The 21,875-nt window shown below is 36.3% G+C and overlaps 1 protein-coding gene across 4 annotated transcripts in view; it reads right to left on the bottom strand.

Moving 5' to 3' along the window:
- HLTF (helicase like transcription factor) overlaps nt 1-17,748 on the bottom strand; it is a 50,082-nt gene extending 32,334 nt beyond the window's left edge. For all 4 annotated transcript variants that reach the window (XM_032408482.1, XM_032408484.1, XM_032408483.1 and 1 more), the window contains exons 1-8: nt 17,530-17,748; nt 16,186-16,393; nt 7,325-7,491; nt 5,476-5,609; nt 4,821-4,918; nt 3,707-3,781; nt 3,144-3,335; nt 726-821 (exon numbers count right to left, since the gene is read on the bottom strand). In XM_032408482.1, coding sequence (XP_032264373.1) covers nt 726-821; nt 3,144-3,335; nt 3,707-3,781; nt 4,821-4,918; nt 5,476-5,609; nt 7,325-7,491; nt 16,186-16,393; nt 17,530-17,549 — 990 coding nt within the window. In that variant the 5' untranslated portion in view covers nt 17,550-17,748. The remainder of the gene's footprint in view (nt 1-725; nt 822-3,143; nt 3,336-3,706; nt 3,782-4,820; nt 4,919-5,475; nt 5,610-7,324; nt 7,492-16,185; nt 16,394-17,529) is intronic.
- Between the last annotated feature and the right edge of the window lie 4,127 nt (nt 17,749-21,875).

Below are 21,875 nucleotides of genomic sequence, written 5' to 3'. Positions count from 1 at the left end.
GGACATAATTATCACTATGTATGACTACATTCAGACTCAGACATACATAAATACGCCTTTCCAAAATGAGACTTAATTCTATTCAAAATGTGTCCCTGGCCTTTTTTTTTTTTTTAACTAAAAAATATCATAAAAATAAGTGTTCTTCAAAAATAGGATTTTATAGTTGCAAAATATTAAATTTTAAGGCTACATAATAACATAACTGCTACCTTACTGTGAGGAGTTTCTTTTCTGCCTTTAAATAATGCATAGGGGGAAAAGTTTGTACTTTTATCTCTGGAAAAAATGGATTTCTGATGACTTCCTTCCTTCCATTTTTTTTTTAAACAAATTTATTTTTTTAAGTAGGCTCCACGCCCAGTGTGGAGCCCAACACAGGGCTCATACTCACAACCCTGAGATCAAGACCTGAGCTAAAATCAAGAGTCGGATGCTTAACCAACTAAGCCACCCAAGCGCCCCTCTGATAACTTCTTTAGTTTCTCTGAAGTGGCATTACTGAATCACAGATCATAAACACTTTTAAGATTCTTGATACATATTACCCAATTACCCTCAAGAATGTAGTACACAATTTTCACTCTTTTCAGCAACACATAAGAGAGGCCATTCAGCATTTCTCTAAAAACACTGGATGTATTATCAATTTTTTGGCAAATTATTTTTCAATGACAAAATTAAAATGAACCAGAGACTTTGGAGAAAACACACTAATACTTTACCTTCTTCAGCTGACTTTTTTTAATTCTTTCAACAGGAAGAGGTTTGCCATCATGGAAGTTGGTAAGAATTACTGCAATGGCTGTCAGAGTTTTGCCCTTTAAAGATGTTTTTAAAAGACAAATGGTCAGACTCCGAAACTCAACTGACCAGAGAACATTCCAAAACCAATTGTAAAATCAAATGGGCAAATATCATATAGCATTCAAGGCCACAGAAGCATACTATTATATTAAATAATCTATGTCTTAATAAAAAGAATTCTGTTGATTAAGAAATGCTTTCCCACACTGTATTACTAAGAATTATTAAATGGTTTACTCCATAAAATACTATAAGCATCCGTGAGAAATATGATTCTACTGGAAGACTGCTGGTTATAAGATTTTATGTTTAACCCTGAACTAATAACTTTATCATCAAACTACAACTTGCTTGCCATGTAGTTCAGAGCTAATTTAAAATGATTAGTAATTCCAGTATGCACATGAGATAATCATTTTATTAAATTTCATTTAAATATCACTGTAAAACTTAAAAGCTTTAACTTATCAACAAAGCATAAATGACGTATTACTTGTGCATTTTTCTTAAATAGAAGCATGTAATTTTTCATTACTTTCCATAGGTGAATTTATAATTAGCAACACAGAAATAACTCTTTGGCAATTTTAAAACAGTTAAAGCAGCAGTTTTCTAAGTGTAGCCCACAGGTCCTAGAGTTTCCCAGGACCCTCTCAGGAGTATGTACAAACCTATTTTCATAATACTGCTAAGGACTAAGCAGCTGGCAGTACATCATACTAGTGGTCATTGTATTCTTAGCTGCCAAATACTCACTTAAAAAAAAAAAAGCTAGTTTTAAGAATATTCTATAAGAATATTCTTGATGAAGCAGGACACATGAATTTTATTAAATCCTGCCTCAAGTACACACGTAAATATTCTAAGTATAACAAGAAGGGAAGAACACATAAAAATACTTTTGTTGCACACCAAAATATGACGGTTATCTAGAGAAAAATGACTTGCGAGACTGAGGTTACAAGCTCAACTAGCACCATGCATCACCATGCATCATCATTTTCTCATGCATCACTATTTTTACTTGAAAGAATGACCAACAACCAGTTATTCATGACTGAGTGGCAGACTTTTTTTTGAAAAATGAACAAAGTACAGCTATTTTCAAGGGAAAATAATTGACAGATTTGTTGTAAATGATAAAATCTGAACTTTCAAGCAAAAATTAGAATGTTGGAAAACTTGTATCTGACACCATGAGCACAGCAGCTTCCCAAAATGCAAATGCCTACTAAAATTAGCAGTAATATCAAAGAATATAAACTTTTGATACTATATAATGAAATGCATCAACATCTGGCAGATCTGTGTAACTCAATGAACCAATATTTTCCAAATAAGCAATGCCTGATGTTATGAAATCATGCATGAGCGCAATATCCATTCAATGTGCAAGCCCACCAATGGATTTTAATGCAACAGAGTACAAAAGCTCAGATACAATTTTTAAGTTCGACATTGTTAACCTTTAATAAACTAATACTTGCTTAATTTTGTTGTTGTATCAAAGAATTATACAGTTATCTAAAAAGACTACTTTTAAAATACTCCTCCCATTTCCCAACTACGTATCTGTGTGAGGACTAATCCTTATGTACCTATACCAAAACACCTTATCACAACACACTGAATGAAAAAGCAGTTATGAGGACTCAGAATTCATCTCTTAGGCCAAACATTATAGAGATTTGCAAAAATGTAAAACAATGCCAGTCTTATCAAAATTACTTTTGTTTTGGAATAGTCCCTTTTCATTTAAAAATATGCTATGTATGTTAATAAGTAATGAGTTTATTATTTTTAAATTACTAACTTAAAAATTTTTGTTTTAATATCTAATACTATAAATATTGATATAACCCACAAATACAAAAAGCTCTTTGGGATTGTCAAAAATTTATAAAGAGTATAAGGGTTATGGAGACTAAAAAGTATAAAAACTGCTGGTATAAGGAATCATAAATGTGTATTTAATACTCTGTATATCACAATACTGTGACAGAATACAATTTCATGTAACATTGTTGTCTTTTCCTTCTTTTTTTAAAGAAAACCCATGAAAGATAAACTACCTTGAATTTCAAAAGAAAATTGAGAAATACGTTTATACATTATTGCTAATTAACTTAATTGTACCTTAACCAAATAAACTGAAACAAAAAAAACGTAGCCTCATTTTAAGTGCAAGACACAGAGAAAACTGTTCTATACCGAAAGTGAAATCTAGTTCCACACCAGCACCAACATATTCCTATCTCTTTCTACTTCGAAATTACTTTCTATAAAATTATAATTACAAAATAAAATTCTATTAACTCAAGAAAAAAAATAATTACCAAACCCATATCATCAGCTAAAATTCCTCCATGGACATTTTCTGGTCGGTCCTTCTCAGAAAAATTTGTTATTGTGTTATAGTATAAGTCACTTCGCTGTTCCCAAAATGGTGGAAGGTCTTTACTGTTTTCCCGTGAAACCATCCAAGCTAGAGCTTGTTTTTGATGTGGAAGCAATGGTGTTTCAACAGCCTATAAATAAAAGGAATGTCTTAAATAGAAATTAAACCAGTCCTTTTTCTCCATGCAGATTCTGGAAAACAGTTCATATTGTGCTAAAAACTGTACAGATTAACAGTGTATTTTAAAATTCCAAATCATTTTAAATAAAAAATATTGGGGGTGCCTGAGTGGCTCAGCTGATTAAGTGTCTGACTTGATTTTGGCTCAGGTCATGATCTTGGCGTCGTGGGCTCAAGCCCCCCTAGGGCTCCGCACTCAGAGTCGGCTTGAGATTCTCTCTCCCTCTGCCCCTCCCCCCGTCTCGCTCTCTCCCTTTCTAAATAAATCAAATATTTTTAAAAATTAAATAAATAAATAAATAGGAAACATTGGCTCAGTACCTCAGCTGGTTCCATTTCATGAGTTTTATCATCTTCTTTTAAATCTTCAAACAATTTGTCAAATTCTGTTTTAAGCTACAACAAATAGCAACAAGAAACATCATGAAACAAACCAATTAAAATAATTTCACTTAATTCAGTTTTCAAATTATTTAATTAACAAAAAGATTTGAATACCAAAAGTTACCTAACATATTCTTTGAGTTGCTACATTGCTTATTGAAGGCAGAATGAATAGGTGCTTTAGGTGTAAGAGGTTGTGTTACAATCAAAATACGGAAGAGATTAAATCTAGAGTTTGTCACAGCTCTGTCACAAATCTATATATAACACTGGGCAAGAGACTTAACCTTTATGGCCTATATATCTTATTCTTATAAAATGAAAGGGATAACTTAGAGTGTCTCTAAGGTTCCTTCTACCATTGAAGTTCTATGATTCTATTAGTTGTATTCAAAACATTTTGTCAGATCCTACCAGGTCCATTTATTTGACTTTTTTTTTATGTCAATGACACTTCATTTACTATTACTGCAAACAACTTGTTAGGTGCTACAAAACATTAATAGATGATTTTAATCTTATGCTAATTTAGTTGGTTCTTTAAACTGATCTAATCTAATTCTATAGCAACATGTATGTGTTGTAATTACTTTTATAAATTAGCACATGAATACAAAGCAGTAGCTCAGAAGAAATCAGGCTAAATCAAAAAAGTTAGAGAGGTAACCTGGGGTTTACCCACCAAACACAGGCTCAAGCCTTACTAATAACGAGCAGGTAAAATATGGTAACTACAATTAGAAGACAAAAAGGCTAACAGAGATTCTCAGGGTCCTGGGATCAAGCCCCATGTGGGGTTCCCTGCTCAGCAGGGAGTCTGCTTCTCTCTCTCCTTCAGCCCCTCCCACCTGCTCTTGCTTGCTCTCACTTGCTCTCTCTCTCAAAATCTTAAAAAAAAAAGTTTTTCATATATATTCTACAGTGTGTTTCATAACTTAACATACCTGAAGATCACAAGTACTAGCACATACATATTTATCTTATTCTTTTAAACATCAATCTTCAACATTTAAAATTCACTTTTAGATTACAAAATTAAAAAGAAGCATACCTGCTCAGTTGTCATCTGTACTGCAGCATGAACTGGCATACTATAGCTTGGTCCAGCTCTTCCAGAGCCCCAACTACTTTCTAAACTGAATCCTAAAGCTGTAATTTACAAAATGAAAAGAATAAAATCACCAAATGAATTATCTTTTAGTAAGTAACTTTTAGTTGTGTTCTAAATATATTTAAAACATTTTTTAAAAACTAATAGTCATTAAAAAAATACATTATTAAAATAATGCCACATTTTTTAACAAACTCTTGCCAAATAAATAATACTTCTTCATTCCCTATTGGGAGATTCTTTTTGTCTATAATTTATCAGACGAAGTTTAAAATCAAGGATTTTAAACCAGATATTATCATTGGGGAAAATTAGGGAGGAAATACAGGACCTCTTTGTATGTATGTGTGCATGTGCATGTTCTCTCACACACACACACACGCCCCCTCCTATGAATCTATAATTATTTCAAAATAAAGAGAAAAAAAAAATCAGGGATTTCCTTAAAAAGATTCCTAAGAAACTTACAACTCAGAGCCTTCATCACAAATTAGTTTAGCCAAACAAACTCAAATTATTTCTCAAGAGAAGAAATGTTTTATAATTCCTGCATCTTACAGTAGCAAAATAATAGGAGCTTAAACTCTAAACTTACTTTTTGGTGCAGGACCCAATTTAAATCCATGTTTCTTCAACTGATCTAAAACCGCTTTTCTATTTTCTTCTTTTCCCCAAAAAGTCATATGGAGAGGCATGGTAAAAGCATTGTTTGCACCAAAAGGAACGACCCTATTATATTTGAGGAAAAAAAAAAGAGAGAAAATTCGAACTGTTATTTTTTACTTCCATTAAGAATACGACTATTAAATATTGTAAGCATCACTGGGGTGCCTGGGTGGCTCAGTCGTTAAGCATCTGCCTTCGGCTCAGGTCATGATCCCAGGGTCCTGGGATCGAGCCCCACATCGGGCTCCCTGCTCCAGGCTTCCCCTCTCCCACTCCCCCTGCTTCTGTTCCTTCTCTCGCAGTGTCTCTGCCAAATAAATAAATAAAATCTTTAAAAAAATAAAATAAAATAAAAAAATATTGTAAGCATCACATTCAAATTTTGCAAGGAAGTGAAATAAAGAACTATCGGACAAACTAGAAAAACAGAAAAAGTACAGGGAATAGGATCAACAACAATCAGTTTCTGTTCCTCTGTTTTTGGAACAGAAAGCCAGAAGAAACTGAAAAGATGGAATAAAGCCAGGTAGCCTTTAACTGAGATTATAAGATAGGTACATATAGTAAGTTAATTGAAAGGGAAGAGCTTTCACTAACAGAACCACTGATGGTAGCAACCCATTCTGGGAGAATGGGGAATGATTTGCAAGAACTACATCTGACCCTTAACAACATGGGGTTTTGGGACACTGACCCCCTATGCAGTTAAAAATCCACACGTAACTTTTGATACCCTAAAAACTTAACTACTAATACCCTATTGTTGACCAGAAGCCTTACCAATAACATAGTCAATTAACACATATTTTGTAGGTTATATGAATGATAGACTGTGTCCTTAAAGTGAGCTAAAAAAAAAATTAACAAAATCATAAAGAAGACAGAATACATTCACAGTAGTGTACTGCATTTATTTAAAAAAATCTGCATTTAAGTGGACCCGTACAGGTCAAACCCATGTTCAAGGGTCAACTATATTTATGATCCAGGATTCACTAAAAATTTATTCTCAGTATCCAAAAACTTTAATGAACTGAGAATAGAGAAAACAAGTAAAGTAAGAAGACGTTACTGAGCATTTGTCATCCAACCTCACCTTTTCATATTCTAAACATTCCATACTTAAATTGAGATCATAGACTAAACGCCTGAAAGAGAAAAAATGGTAACCAAGGAGACTGGGAGTTTTAAAAAAAGGAAGAGGTGGTAGAACTGGGAGAATATAGGCCTTGCCTAAAGCAGCAGCTGCTACTCTGCTCCAGTCAACTGATGTTCTGTGCAAATGAAGGTCAGATCTTCCATTTGTCAAGAGAAATCTTCATAAATAATTTTCAATTAGGGAAAAAATTAACCTATATAAAATGCAGAATATCCAGATATTTGAATATTGGAAATAAATGAAAAATTATAAAACACTATGTAGGCAAAATGAAACTCACCTACATATGATCACAGGCTACTAGTTTACAACCTTTGATTTAAACAAACACTTCCAAACTCCCAAATCTATGCACTAAAAGGTTTGGACACATGGTATGGATTTCCTAATATTTGAGCCAAAGTCTATTATTTTCCGTTGTAATAATTTAGTAGGAAAGTAAGGGAATAGTTGTTTCATGGCTGGGGTAGTAGAGGCAGATGGGAAAAGAATTAACACATTTATTGAACACATACTAAAGGCATAGTGATAAAAGTTGTCAGGGCAACTATATAGCCTCTTAACAAATTCAAAGATCACAACTTATAATTATTAAAACTAAACTCTCAAAGTACATTACCCTTCAATCTGTGCCAATTTGTTGTCCATGATATAGGCCAAAGCAGCTGCAAGATCTTTCTTTAAATGGCCAACCTGATTTCCATTCACATTGTTTACTTTAATTGCATTCTTATCATAGGGGTTATTGGGCTCTCGTTGTAACGCAACCATTTCATTATTATTAACCTAATAAAATAATAAACAGATAATATTATAAATAATAAACATACAATAGGAGCTTTCTTCATTAAACTTTATCTGGGCTTTCCATTTATTTTTTTAATACTTACTTAATAACAGCATATAAGAAATGTAGATTTTCTTAGACTCATATTTCTATAGTAATATAAAAAATATATTTTATAATGTTTTTTACAGTATTTTTTAAACTTACATTCACTGGGAAGTTAACAAATCCTTGATATCTGAAAGATACAATCAAAACTAAATAAAAGTTTCACACTAAAATTTTCAACATCATAACTTCCGAAAACAGGTGATCTTTATTGAGTGCTTATTATGTGCCATTGTTCTAAGTACATTACCTAGATTTGACTTTTCAAATCTTCACAACTCTATCGGTAGGTACTATCATTACCCCCATTTTACTGATGAAGACACTAAAGCACAGAAAAGTTAAGTAACTTGACCAAGGTCATAAAGCTATTAAGTAGCAGAACTAGAATTTAAATCCAGGCAGGCTGGTTCCTAAGGCTGATTTCTCCAGGCTCTAAAAGGGGAAAAAGATATTAATTATAAGTCAAAATGGAATGAAATTAAGAAAATATATCCAACCTTCAATTCATGCCATTCTGATTCTACTAGATTAAAAGTTGCCTGAGGGTGATGTCACTGAAAATAGAAGAGTTAAAGGACTTCTGAAAATTCTCTCTTCCATAATGGCAATGAAAAAAATGGCAGAAATTGTCAGAATCAACTTTTCCAGACATCTGGAAACCAACCAAAGAATTGCAGAAACCTGGAGGGTGTTAATTCAAAGAAAACAAAACAAAACAAAACAGCTAAACATCAGTGTCCTAGTCCCATCTCCAACTCTCAGCTGCATGATAGCCTTTAAAAATAACCTGCTAAAATTCTTGGTGCAGTCTAGTAGTCACCAAAGGGAATGCAATGGAACAGAATCTTTCAAAGATTCATTCCCAAAGAATTGTCATTATTTGACCTGTATGATGGTTCTCCAGAATATCCCCACTTGCAAAGTGATTTCGATTTGATCTCTGAGCTCATCCAATACAAAAAAACCCTCCTTGGGTGGATGTTTGTTAGAAACAATTTTACAGGCAACAGGTAACAGCTGGGGCAAACAATACAATAACCAAAAGGATTAAAAGGAAAGCTGGGGACTAAGATGTCCACTAAGGCTTTGAAAAGCTCCAATATATTCCTGGGAACGTAGAAGGCCATATTCAAGCAGAGGGCTGTATGCATGCCCAGGGCTGTGCATATAATCAGGAAAAGACCTAAGAAGACCGTAAGCTCACACCTCTGGCTAAACTTGAGGCTCTGAACAAGCAGGACATTAAGGTTAAGGAAGAACTGTCAACTGAAGGAGTGCCCCAAGTGCATACAGATCCCCACAGTAAAGACTGATAGATTTACTGGTTCTGGTTTAATCATAAGCTGACCATTAAGCTAACCAAGTACAGACATCAGTAGATTTTACATGGTTAATTCAGGAAAATCACTAAACAAGCAACAATTACCAAAATCAGCAACAACAAACAACCCTGGAGAGGGAGAAGAATCTAATTTTTACAGTTGCCACATTATTTAAAATGTCTACTTTCCAACAATAACAACAAAAGAGACATGCAAAGAAATGAGAAAGTATGGTTCACTCATAGGAAAAAAACTATCAACTGTCCCTGAGGAAGCACAGATGTTTGACCTACTAGGAAAAAAATTTAAATTTTAAGTATGTTCAAAAACCTAAAGCAAACCATGTCTAAAAAACTAAAGGAAAACATAAAAACTATGTCTCACCAAATACAAAGTCTGTTGTCAAAAGTACAGTAAAGTAAAAAAAAAATTCACTAGAGAGGCTCAACAGCAGATTATGTGAAGGCAGAAGTTATCAATGAAGATGAAGACATTAGATGGGAGTCTAAGAACAGTTACAGAGTCTGAGGAATATATAGAAAAAAGAATGAAGAAACATGAACAGGCCTCAGAGATCTGTGGGACAATAGCAACCATATCTAAGATACATATCAGTCTCAGAAGGGGAGGAGAAAAAATGGTAGAAAGGATATTTGAAGAAATAATAGCTGAAAACTCCCCAAATTTGATGAAAAACATTAATCTACATATCTTAGAAACTCAACAAACTCCAAATAAACTAAAGAGATCTAAATCCAGACACATCATAATCAAGCTGTGGAAAAAAATGTTGAAAGCAACAAGAGGAGCAACTCCTTATTTATAGGAGGATCCTCAATAAGATTAACATCTGATTTCTCATTAGACAGCATAGAGGCCAAAAGATAGTGAAATAACTTTTCAAAGTGCTTCAAAAAAAACTAAAGCCAAGAACTCTATATCTGATAAAATTACCCTTCAAAAGTATAGGAGAAATTAAGACATTCCAGTTAAACAATAACTGAGAAATCACCACCAAGACCTGTCCTATATTAAAGAGAGAACTACAGGCTGAAATCAAAGGACTAGACAATAATGTGAATCTACACAAAGAAATAAGGACTACAGGTAAAGGTAATTAGATAGGTAAATATAAAAAGTATAATTTTTTTTTGGTTGTAACTTTTTTCTCCTACCTGAATAAAAGTGCATAAAACAATTATAAATCTGTGTTGATGAGCATACACTGTAAATAAAGATGTAATTTGTATGTTAACAGCACAAAGGAATGGGGGAAGAGGGAAATGGAGCTATCTACAAGCAAAATTTTTGTATGCTATTGAAATTAAGTTGGCACTAATCCAAACTAGATTCTTATGAATTAAGTTATTAATTGTAATTCCCCAGAGCAACAACTAAGGAAACAACTCAAAATACATAGTAAAAGAAATGAGGAAATTAAAATGGCACACTAGAAAATATTAACGCAAAAGATGGCAGTAATGAAGGTTAGACCCAAGGGCCACATATTGTATGGTTCCATTCTATGCAATGTGTAGAGTAGGCACATCCACAGAAATAGAAAATAAATGAGTAGATATCAGGGACTGAGGGGACAGAGTAATAGCAAGTGATTTCTAAAGCGTACAGGGTTCTTTCTGGAGTGACGAAACGTTCTGGAACCAAACAGTGGGGAAGGTTGCACAACCTTGTGAATACAAACCACTCAACTGTACTTTAAAAATGGTGAATTTTGGGACACCTGGGTCGCTCAGTTGGTTAAGTGTCTGCCGTCAGCTCAGGTCATGATCCCAGCATCCTGGGATAGAGTCCTGCATCAGGCTCCTTGCTCAGCAGGGAGCCTGCTTCTCCCTCTGCCTGCCCCTCCCCCTCCTTGTGTGTGCACGCTCGCGTGCTCTCGCTCTCTGACAAATAAATTTAAAAAAATCTCTAAAAAATAAAAATGGTGGGGCGCCTGGGTAGCTCAGTCATTAGGCGTCTGCCTTTGGCTCGGGTCATGATCTCAGGGTCCTGGGATCGAGCTCCGCATCGGGCTCCCTGCTCTGCGGGAGGCCTGCTTCTCCCTCTCCCACTCTCCCTGCTTGTGTTCCCTCTCTCGCTGTGTCTCTTGCTGTCAAATGGATAAAAAAAATCTTTAAAAAAATAAAATAAATAAAATAAATAAAAATGAATTTTATGGTAGTGAATTATCACTTTTTTAATTGCCTGAAAAAGACAAAGAAATGCTGCTTCAAACCACCACCACCATCTGTGTACTGATGCAAGATTCTCTATAGCCTGACCAGTCAAGATTATCAGACAGATATTCCTCTCTAGCCCTTTGGAGATATTCATAAAGCACAGCTCTGTTCTCTCCCAGTCCCATCCTTTCTGCCAATGCCTGTAAGCATGATCTTTTTTTAAACTAAATTATGCAAATCCCAAGAAATACATAACCCCAAAAAGTTAGGTAAAAAAACTTACTTTTTTTAGATTTCATCTCAAACAAAAGTAGATAATTTTCTTTTATTGTAATAAATCATCACTTATTAAAAGTAGGTAACTGTGATTTACTACAGATGATAGCTAATTACTGATAGTAGATAGTAGATAATAATTAATGATAGAATTTAAAATAGAATACATATAGGCCAAAATGCTAGAGACTATAAAAACAAAGAAAACAAGGTCTGAACACCAAGACAGAAAAGGACATATTAAAAAATATTAAAAACAAAAAAAAGAGAGAGAATTACAACTAATTATAACAATGTATTTTTTTAAGATTTTATTTATCTATCTGACAGAGACACGGCGAGAGAGGGAACACAAGCAGGGGCAGTGGGAGAGGGAGAAGCAGGCTTCCCGCTGAGCTGGAGCCCAATGTGGGGCTCAATCCCAGGACCCTGGCATATGACCTGAGCCGAAGGCAGATGCTTAATGACGGAGCCACCCAGGCGCCCCATAACAATATTTTTAGAATAGGAAAGAAATAATCTACTTTATTATAAATACTTGGACGTGTCAAGAAATAAAAAATTTAACCATAAGCTTACAAAAACACATTTTAAAAAAAAAAATTTAAAAATTAGCAATGCCTGGGGCACCTGGATGGCTGTCGGTTAAGCCTCTGACTCTTGACTTCGTTTCAGGTCATGATCTCAGGGAGGTCCAGCACCACACAGGGATCTGTGTTCAGCAGGGAGTCTGCTTCTGTCCCAGGCTCTCCCTCTGCCCCTCCCCCTGTTCAGGTGCAAGCACTTGCGCGCACTCGCTCTCTCAAATAAATAAATAGGGGCGCCTGGGTGGCTAAGTCGGTTAAGCATCTGCCCTTAGCTCAGGTCATAATCCAGGGGTCCTGGGACTGAGCCCCACATCAGGCTCCCTGCTCAGCGGGGAGTCTGCTTTTCCTTCTCCCTCTGCCCTTCCCCTCTCTCCCCCACCCACTGGTGCTCTAACTAAATAAATAAAATCTTTAAAAATAAAATAAATAGGGGTGCCTGGGTGGCTCAGTCACTAAGTGTCTGCCTTCGGCTCAGGTCATGATCCCAGGGTCCTGGGATCGAGCCCCACATCGGGCTCCCTCCTCCATGGGAAGCCTGCTTCTCCCTCTCCCACTCCCCCGCTTGTGTTCCCTCTCTCGCTGTGTCTCTGTCAAATAAATAAATAAAATCTTTAAAAAAATAAAAATAAATTAAATAATCTTTAAAAAATTTAGCAATGCCAACTTTATATATCAAAACTTAGGAGATATAGCTAATACAGTACTTTGAAGAATGTTTAAGATTAAAAGCTATTATTATTAAGATTAAAATTAAGCATTCAAATCAGAAATCTAAAAATAAAATAAAATAAACTTAGGGAAATTGGATAACAGAATATAAAACAGAAAACAAGAAAAATAACCATAAGAAAAATCCAAGAAAGGTTGCTTGAAAAGATGAAACATAAATCTCTACCAAGGCTAATTGATAAAAACTAGACACAAATATATAACACAGAGAATGAACACAGTTAAAATATTTTCAAGTATAAATGTTCCTAAGCACAACTCTGTAGCATAAATTTGAAAATTTAAATAGATGCTTTTCTTTAAAAATATAAATTGCCAAAATTGACTCAATAAGTATTTGAATTATGCTGAGTTTGAATGAAGCTAGAATTAAAAGAGTACATTAATGTATGACTTAATGCATATAAAGCTCTGGAACAGGCTAAACTGATACCAAGAGAAATTAGGTTGTAGGTGTTAGGGCAGGTCCAGCAGAAAGGACTACAACGAAACACAACAGAACTTTCAGGGGTGATAGAAATAATCTGTATCTTGATTAGAATGGTGATTATCATGTATTTATCTTTATCAAAACTCTTGGAACCATATACTTAGAAATGTGTATTTTCTAAAAAAAAAAAAGGCGGGGGGGGGGGCGCCTGGGTGGCTCAGTCATTAAGTGTCTGCCTTCGGCTGGGTCATGATCCCAGGAGCCTGGGATCAAGCCCCGCATGGGTTCCCTGCTCCGTGGGAAGCCTGCTTCTCCCTCTCCCACGCTCCCTGCTTGTGTTCCCTCTCTCGCTGTGTCTCTCTCTGTCAAATAAATAAATAAAATCTTAAAAAAAAAAAAAAAAGTGTATTTTCTCATATAAATCACATCTCAATAAAACTGGAAAAAGTTGAAAATAATAAGTATGCAAAGATTAATACCTCAATTTTTATTATATTTTCATAATAGTGATCAACCTCAAAACGTCCATCAATAAGGAAATTAAAAATACAATATAGATTTGTACTGACATGAAAAGATAGTCCTAATATTTTACCAGGAGAAAAAAGGGTGATCACTATAATAGACATAATAACGATCTCAATTTTTAATACATAATGTGATTTCAATTTACATGCATGTGCCCACAGAGTAAAGTGTGAAAAAATAAAATGAATAACTTATGGTCCAGGATGATAAACTACAGGGAGATTTAATGGTTTTTCTTTTAGCCATTTTAAAATAATGAATATGTATTACTTATAAAATAAATAATACATATTTTAAAAATAAAAAAGTGATTACTTTTAATGGGCTCAACATTTTTATTAGCTTACTAGTGTCATAGAAATTATTCTAAGCTCAACAAATAGTAAATGTTCTAAGATCAGAAACCATAATCTAGTATTTCACAATGGCTTAAAATAATTTAGAAAACAATCTAAGTTTTGAAAAAATAGCACAAATCAGAAATAGGCAAGCTCAGAGACAGATATAAGAACTAAAGAAGAGAGATGGATAGGAGATAAGAACCAACAGATTTCAGGAAAAAATTAGAAATGTAAAACTATTTCAGAATTAAAAACCAGAAAGAACACAAAGTGCACAGACCTTGGGGAAAACATGGTAAGGGAAATAAATGATGAAAAATTAAGAAATGAAGCAGTATGATAGAAAGGATTTCAGAGAAAATAATAGGCATATACACAGGCACAGATACACGCAGAGGAGATCTAATACATAGATGGTAGAATGGAGTCCCTGAAAAACAAAGCAAGCATTTAAAACTGTAATTAAAGAAAAATTTTCTGAAATAGAAGAAAATGAAGTTACAGGGCAATCATAAGACATACCCCAATAAAACGACTAGATTTTCAAGATAAGGAAAAATACCCTTTAGTTATGGAGGCAAAAATTCCCAATTCACTTATATGGGAGAGAAATCATATTGTCATCAGAATTCTCACCAACATTTTATGCAACATCAAAATATAGAGAGAAAATACGGGCTAAGGACTTTATATTTAGCCAAACTGCCCTTCAATATAAATGTCACAATTAGAAACATACAGAAACTCAGGAAATCCTCTTTCCTAAGAAATCTCCTAGACAACACATTTCAATTACAAAATAATCTAAGAAGCTCCAATATAAAGAAAATATAGGAGGGGTGCCTAGGTGGGGTGGCTCTGACGGTTAAGTGTCTCAGGGTTGTGAGATCCAGCCCTTTGTGGGGCTCCACACTTGAATCTGCTTAAGATTCTCTCTCTTCCTCTCCTTCTGCCCCTCCCTGCTCATGCTCTGGCTTGCTCTCTCTCAAAAACAAAAAAGAACTATAAAAAGACATTTTTAAACAATTAAGAAAACTGATTATGGATTAGTTATTAGATGTAATAAGGAATTACTAATTTTGTTAAGTATGAAAATGACAAGGTCTGAATTTTTTTAGAGAGACATACTGAATTATATGGATGTAAACTGAAACAGTAGAGGGGCACCTGGGTGGCTCAGTCATTAAGAGTCTGCCTTCGGCTCAGGTCATGATCCCAGAGTCCTGGGATCAAGCCCCGCATCGGGCTCCCTGCTCTGCGGGAAGCCTGCTTCTCTCTCTCCCACTCCCCCTGCTTGTGTTCCCTCCCTTGCTGTGTCTCTCTCTCTGTCAAATAAATAAATAAAATCTTAAGAAAAAAAAAACAAAAAAAACCCTGAAACAGTAGAGATTTTTTTTGTTCTAAAGGACAAAAGGAAAAGTGATGAAAGAAATGTGAGAAAAATTTGTTAACCGCTGAATCACAGACATATGGGAGTTTGTTTTATTATTCTACTTTTATGCATGCTTAAAATATTTCATAATAAAGACTAAAACTTGTGACACATCAGCCAAATAACACAGAAACATACTACATAACCATAACAAAGACAACTTCTCACCAGATATAAAGTCATAGATTATCTCTGTCTCTCACACATACACACAATGCAAACAGAGATACAGAAAGACAGATGTAGGGAGAAAAATTGGTAGACAGATAGTCTTACTGCAGAAAGGAAAAAAAAAGGACCTAAAAATAGACAATTCCCTTATCTAGTAGGAATTAATGTTCCTAAATTAAAAATATTGAAGTACAGAAATGCGCTAAGGGACAGAAGAGGAGAAAGCAAAGAACTGACTTGGAAGTTATTCTACAAATACACCCCTAGTATCTGCTTTCTGGGCCAATCATCTAACCTTCCTAAGTTTCAGTTCTTCAGTGATAAAAAGGGGATAATAGATGTTCTATCTACCTTCAAGTCATTATAGTCATCAAATGAAACCATACAGGAAAAAGTGCTTTATACACTACAAGCAGAATATAAATACAGAAGAAAATTGGCCATTAAATATTTGTTATCTCTTACCCAGATACATTCTACTTAAAGTAAAATAAGTATTAATTGTACATATCACCTTCAAATTTTTATCTTCTGGGTTAACAAGATAAATATATTTCAACTTAATATCTAATATTATTATACTCACTACTCCTGTGTAATAGCGTAGTCCAACTACATGACCTCTCAAAGTTCCAAATAAAACTGAATCTAGCTCTTCATCACTAGTTAGGAAGTCGTCTGGAGGTATAATATCTTGGAATTCAAAACGGGGAAAGAAAGTTGGATATGAGAGGCGTGGAAAATTTCCATGGGCTCCGTATTGGACAGTCTGCAAGTACTTCCAAACAGGATCTCTATTAAAAAAGAAAAAGCACAGGAAAATGATACAATATTTAACCAAAGACCGTATTATATTTATAGGCCAATTGTTTTCTCATTTTATTTCAACATGTTAAATCTTTAGTGGGAACTGCTGTATAAAGATTGACAGAGTGTTACTATGGGTAAAGCAGGAATTGGAGTGAGTGGGGAAGGTTTCCAGGAACCCTAACCTGTTCAGTAATGCCTCTTCTACCTACCGAGTACTCAAAATGAAAACTCCAACAAGGGCTCACAAATCTTTCCCCTAGTGATGATCATCTATTTAAATTGAGATGTATATGATGTAACTCTAATTACACACCAAATTTCAATAAGAATTGAACTAGAAACGACTTGCAAATATGGAACTATTATTATATGTGAAGCCATTTATACGGTTACAGATAATACATCCAGCATCCACTGTTTTAATTCTCTCCAAACAGAACCCTTATTCAGGCATCTAAATCATGCCATCATGGGAAGTTGACCTCAAGCCTCCCATTCCCGTTGGTTTAAGGGTACCCTCAATCCTTTCATGGATAACTGTTCCAGGAACAGGCATGTACACCAATTTGGAAAATGAAAAATAAGGGGAAGTTCGCTGAGGGGCTTCCTGAAAGTTTCCACTCTCCTAAGAACAGATGGAAGCTATTTCCCCGCGTTTTCCTTGTACGCCGCGCATACCCCTTTGGCTCCACTGCAAATACATATTTCTATGTCTGTGCATGCACATAAACTGTGAGCTACTTGGGGACAAGGGCTTTCTTAATTGGCCCTTTATTCCGCGCACACCGTCTAGCGCACAGTGCGCATCTAACGTGTATTCGTTGAATAAAGGTCAGATCAGGATCCCGGCTAAAGAGTGGAGCTTTGAACCCTAGGCCCCTCACAGCCCCTGAGAGAGATTTCTCCAAGGCCCTGGCATGAGGCTCGCCTGAGGAGCCTCCCCTCGCCAGCCAAGGCTATGCATTTATTTCTCCCGCGGCGATATGAGCCACCAGCAGGACGAATACAAGCTGCACCGAGAACGCGAGGAGAACTCGAAGGGAACGCGGGGAAGGTCAGGTTCATCTGGGGACGCCGACAGGCCGTTACCCCCTGCGCCCCACCCCCTCGCCCCCTTCACCTCTTGAACATCCACGACATGGCGCTGAGCGGGTAACGAACGGAACGCTTGTGCGCCCCAGATAGCTCTCGAGCCGGCTCAATACGCCTCCCTCCAGGCCCCACAGCCGAGAAGCACAGAGTAGGATCCGAGCGCCGGAGGAAAAGCGCTCCGATGGAAGTGAGACGCCGCGAGTCTAATCAGACGTCGACGCAGTCGCCTTCTAGCAACAATCTGAGAGACCAGTGACGCTTTGTGACTGACACTGTCAAAGTCCAATCGCGAGGAAGGAGCCTACGGAAACGAACCAATCAGAGCATGGAAGGGAGGGCAACTCCGCCCCACGCAGGGATTCAAAGACTGTAGGGGGTCCCGGCTGCAGGGGCGGTTCCATCCGGGTTCTTCCCCGCCCCCGAGGCGAGCGCGCGGGAAAGCCACGCGGCCCCAGGAGTACGAGTGGCATGCAGGTGGTGTCTGCGTTATCGGCTTGATTCCCAGCTTCAAACACAGAGAGACGACTCTCTTTTCCACTGTTTGCCCCAGGCCCTAAGTCTCAGCCCCATTCTTCAGGCCTTACCTCATCCTGCCTCATCCCTACCTCATCTGATGTGACCTGTAACAGGATCTTCCACTGAATAAGCTCCGCGATATTACGAGCCCCGGAGCTACCAACAAGTTACTTTCTTTCATTTCCTGGGGTGAATCTCGGGTGGTTGCCTTCAAACTATTCATCTTAAGCGTCACTAGCGAATCTATGAGACACAACGAATTCAGAAGTGTTTAATTGGAATTTAGGTTTACAGAGTTCCCCCCTCCATTTTCTTTTTTAAGGAAAATTTTCATTTCTAGCAGTTGGTGATTGCTGGGAGTAGTGAGCACGACCAGCTTTACCTGAGGCATGTGGCTGCCCATGTGAATAGGTGGGAAGAAGCTTGTTTTCCTCGGGGACCATAGGAGGAACAGAGCTCCACAGTTGGCTTTTGAGTCTGAGGAGAATCAGAGAACTGTACTTTGGGTACAGTGGGCTGGCTGCAACCAAGGGCCTGGCAAGGCTGAGCTCTGCACCTTGGGAGCCCAGAAGAAATTAAGTCAGCTGACCTTTAAACTGGTGCAGCAGCAGCGCCAGAGTAAGAAGCTGGTGGTGGTTTTGAACCGCACTAAGTCTCCGTGTAACTGTCAAAGGAGAATTGTAGGATCAAAGAGGAAATGTATTTGTGAACGTGGTCAATATGATACTTGCCCTTCATAGAGTGCTCCATTTTACATTTCCTTCAGCAGAGTATGAAGAGTAGTCAATAAGACAGTTTTTTCAAGAGGCATTTGTTCATTTTCTTAAGCTATCATCTGTAAGCATGAACCAGCAATGGAAAGAGAAATTGAATTTGCAGCAATTTATTACTTCATTTCACTAAACAGAAGATGATGAGGAAGATGAAAACAGTGGCATTTCAAATTATTTTAATTTACTTTCTTCTGGAAGTATTAGACAAATGGCAATATAGTTCAATTTTTGGTGTGCCAGAGTCTAAATAAGTTCTTGGAAAATACACCAGAAAATGCTCAGACTGAAAATGTTGTATGTGTAAAATCAATGAAGAAGCCATGATCGTTAGACTGAAAGATGAAATTGCAAATATGAAAATACAGGTAAACCTGACTCCTTAAGATCTGTAATGATTGCCCCATTGTTAAAGAATGCAGATTAAGGTAAAAAAAATTGCTATCTAAAGTCAACTTTTTTGTCCACTTTGTCACTATTTTACATCTCAGATCTAGCATTTGAACTTGAACACTCTTTCACTTAGTCATAGCACAAAGAGGACGGTGAGGAAGATAAGAGCCAGATTCCATAGAAATTTATGGTCTATGGCAGAGTTTGTGTTTTATTTTAAATGCAGTAGACCCTCATTAAGGGTGAGAATAACAAAGTGAGTTAGGCTTTAAAAAATTCATTCTGGCAACTCTATGGAGATTTTAGAGAAAAAACAGAAGTAGACTACTTAGTTGATAATTAGGAAACAATTGTGTCCAGCTAAGAGATGATGGTGGCTTGGAATGGGGAGATGATGAAGCTAAGAGAACAAACTGGGTGTGCTGATGGTTTTGGGTATGGATGCCGAGAGGGGAAGGAATAAAAAATTCCTCCAGCCACTCACCTCCCAGTCACAAACACGCTTTCTCATCATCCCCCCTTTATGCACATTAATCATGTCACTCTCCTGTTTGATGCTGTGAACTTGAAATCAAAGAACGGCAGGTGTGGCTCTTTATAATCTGTCCCCTACCTCCCACTCCTATCACTTCCCAACCCAGCCTGCCTATAATGCCCTTCACTAACTTCTCTAAAAGTTAGGAATATTTTCATACAGAACCACAAGGCCATTCTCACACCCAACAAAATTAATAATAAATCAATCTTTGGTGTCTTCTAATAACTTGTAATAACATAATCAAATTTTTACAATTGTCTACAAAAAATGTTTTTTTATAGTTTGTTAATAATATAGAATTTTGAAACCCTTGGCAAAGAAAATAACTTTAAGAATCTGAATTTCCAAAAGTCTGACTGTAATACATAAACTTCTAAGTTTATGTCATAACTAATAGGTTCTGGAAGAATGTATGATATTGTGTGTTTACTTGTTTGCTTGCTTTATTCACCCATAAGGAGATAGAGACAAAGTTCAATGGAAGAGGAGAATTTTCAGGAATGACGTATTAGAGTTCACAGAGTAAATCTCTTAAGTGGATCTCAGGGAAAAGGCCTGAATGCCATCACCCTAGGCCAAGCACCACAAAGGGAAGGATAATAGCCCAGTAATTTCTGGGGATCCCATTAAAAAAGAAAGCTATGCTTCATTTTCCAGAGTGTAGCCTCAAGGTTCTGCAGATCTTAAGAGTCTTAAGAGATCAGAAATGTGCCAGGGCAATAAAAGAGTAAAAGCTAATAAGGTGGCTCCGTTAAGGAGCTCAAGGGCAGCCTTTCAAAATCTTATCATAATTCCCAGTGAGCCTCCAGCACTGTGAAGGCTCAGTAGTCGTGCCTGCTGAAGGTGAATGGAGCCCAAACATAGCCTACAGGTAAGAGAAAGGGGATTGAATCTGAAACTTGTATTTAATTGACTTTAAATCTTAAAATGCCTGAGCTACCTGGAAGTCACTAAATTAAGTTACCTCCCATTAGGCAAACCGAAGGTATAAGATAAATTAAGTTCAGTTAAAAAAATACCAAGCTTTATCTTTGCCAATGGAGTCAGTGATTGAAATTAACACATACTACACATCCATATACACATACCTCTCAGTGAATTTACACTTACGTATTTATAGCAGATACCACTAGCTCGTTGAATTAAGGGATTTTTATTTTCCTCCTTTTACTTACATGCATGTAAAATGTTCTCTGTATTGAACATGTATTGCTTTTCTGCCACAAGAAAATAATAAAAGATATAAACCAAATTATAGTAAAGAAATTATGAAGTTTTTCAACTTTGTTTTTAATTAATGTTAGACTTATAGAAAAGTTGAAAAATTACTACAAAAAGTCCCCTCATATCTCTTACCCCATTTATTTTAACATACATAATCACAGTATAATTATCAAAATCAAAAAATTAACACTGACACAATACGCTTTCTGAACTTTTTTTTTTTTAAATAAGAAGGCAGAGGAAATGATGGAAGATAAAATCTTTTGTAACTTAGTTATTTACAACAGAATTTTCTCAGACTTAATCAGGACCCCAACAGATTCTGGGGCAGATTTCTGGGTATAACAGCTGGTAGGGCAGAGGAAGTAATATAAAATGAATGCCAAATAAAAGTCTTAATAATATAATGAATATCAAGTGCCTGCCTTTGAATAATAAATGCTTGTCATTACTATTATTGTAATAGAATTATTATCCAATGAGTCCTCTAGCACTTAACAAGAAATATAGTTGATTGAAGCTTATTTCCTGGTGCTCAGCAGCTGGGTTATTCCTAAATACCAGAATAACTGTTTCCAGAAGCCATTTTCGTAGGTGTGTGTCCTTGATCATACTGAATTGTTTCATCAAGAATCAGGAGACACTCTGATGCCAACTCCCATTCTGAGAAATCTGTGGTGTTCCAGATTACAGAGGACTTTCCCAGGAGATAGTAGTTTCCTCCTCCTTCAGGCCTTGACTCACTAAGCGCTCCTACTCGGCAAAAGACCAGAATTGCTGAAGAATCAGGCCTGCCTGGGATCTGTCCCTTCCTTTGTGTCCTGCACAGGATGCTTTTCCTAACTTCAGGAAAGCACAACTCTGAGCCATGGAATTATTTAGGGTTCTTGTCATGGCCATGGTGAAAGTTCTTATTTTAATGAATACTGCAAG

Source organism: Phoca vitulina, unplaced genomic scaffold (genome assembly GCF_004348235.1).
Source record: "Phoca vitulina isolate PV1807 unplaced genomic scaffold, GSC_HSeal_1.0 scaffold10, whole genome shotgun sequence".
Lineage (NCBI taxonomy): Eukaryota > Metazoa > Chordata > Mammalia > Carnivora > Phocidae > Phoca > Phoca vitulina.
This window is presented reverse-complemented; position numbering and strand designations above follow the sequence as displayed.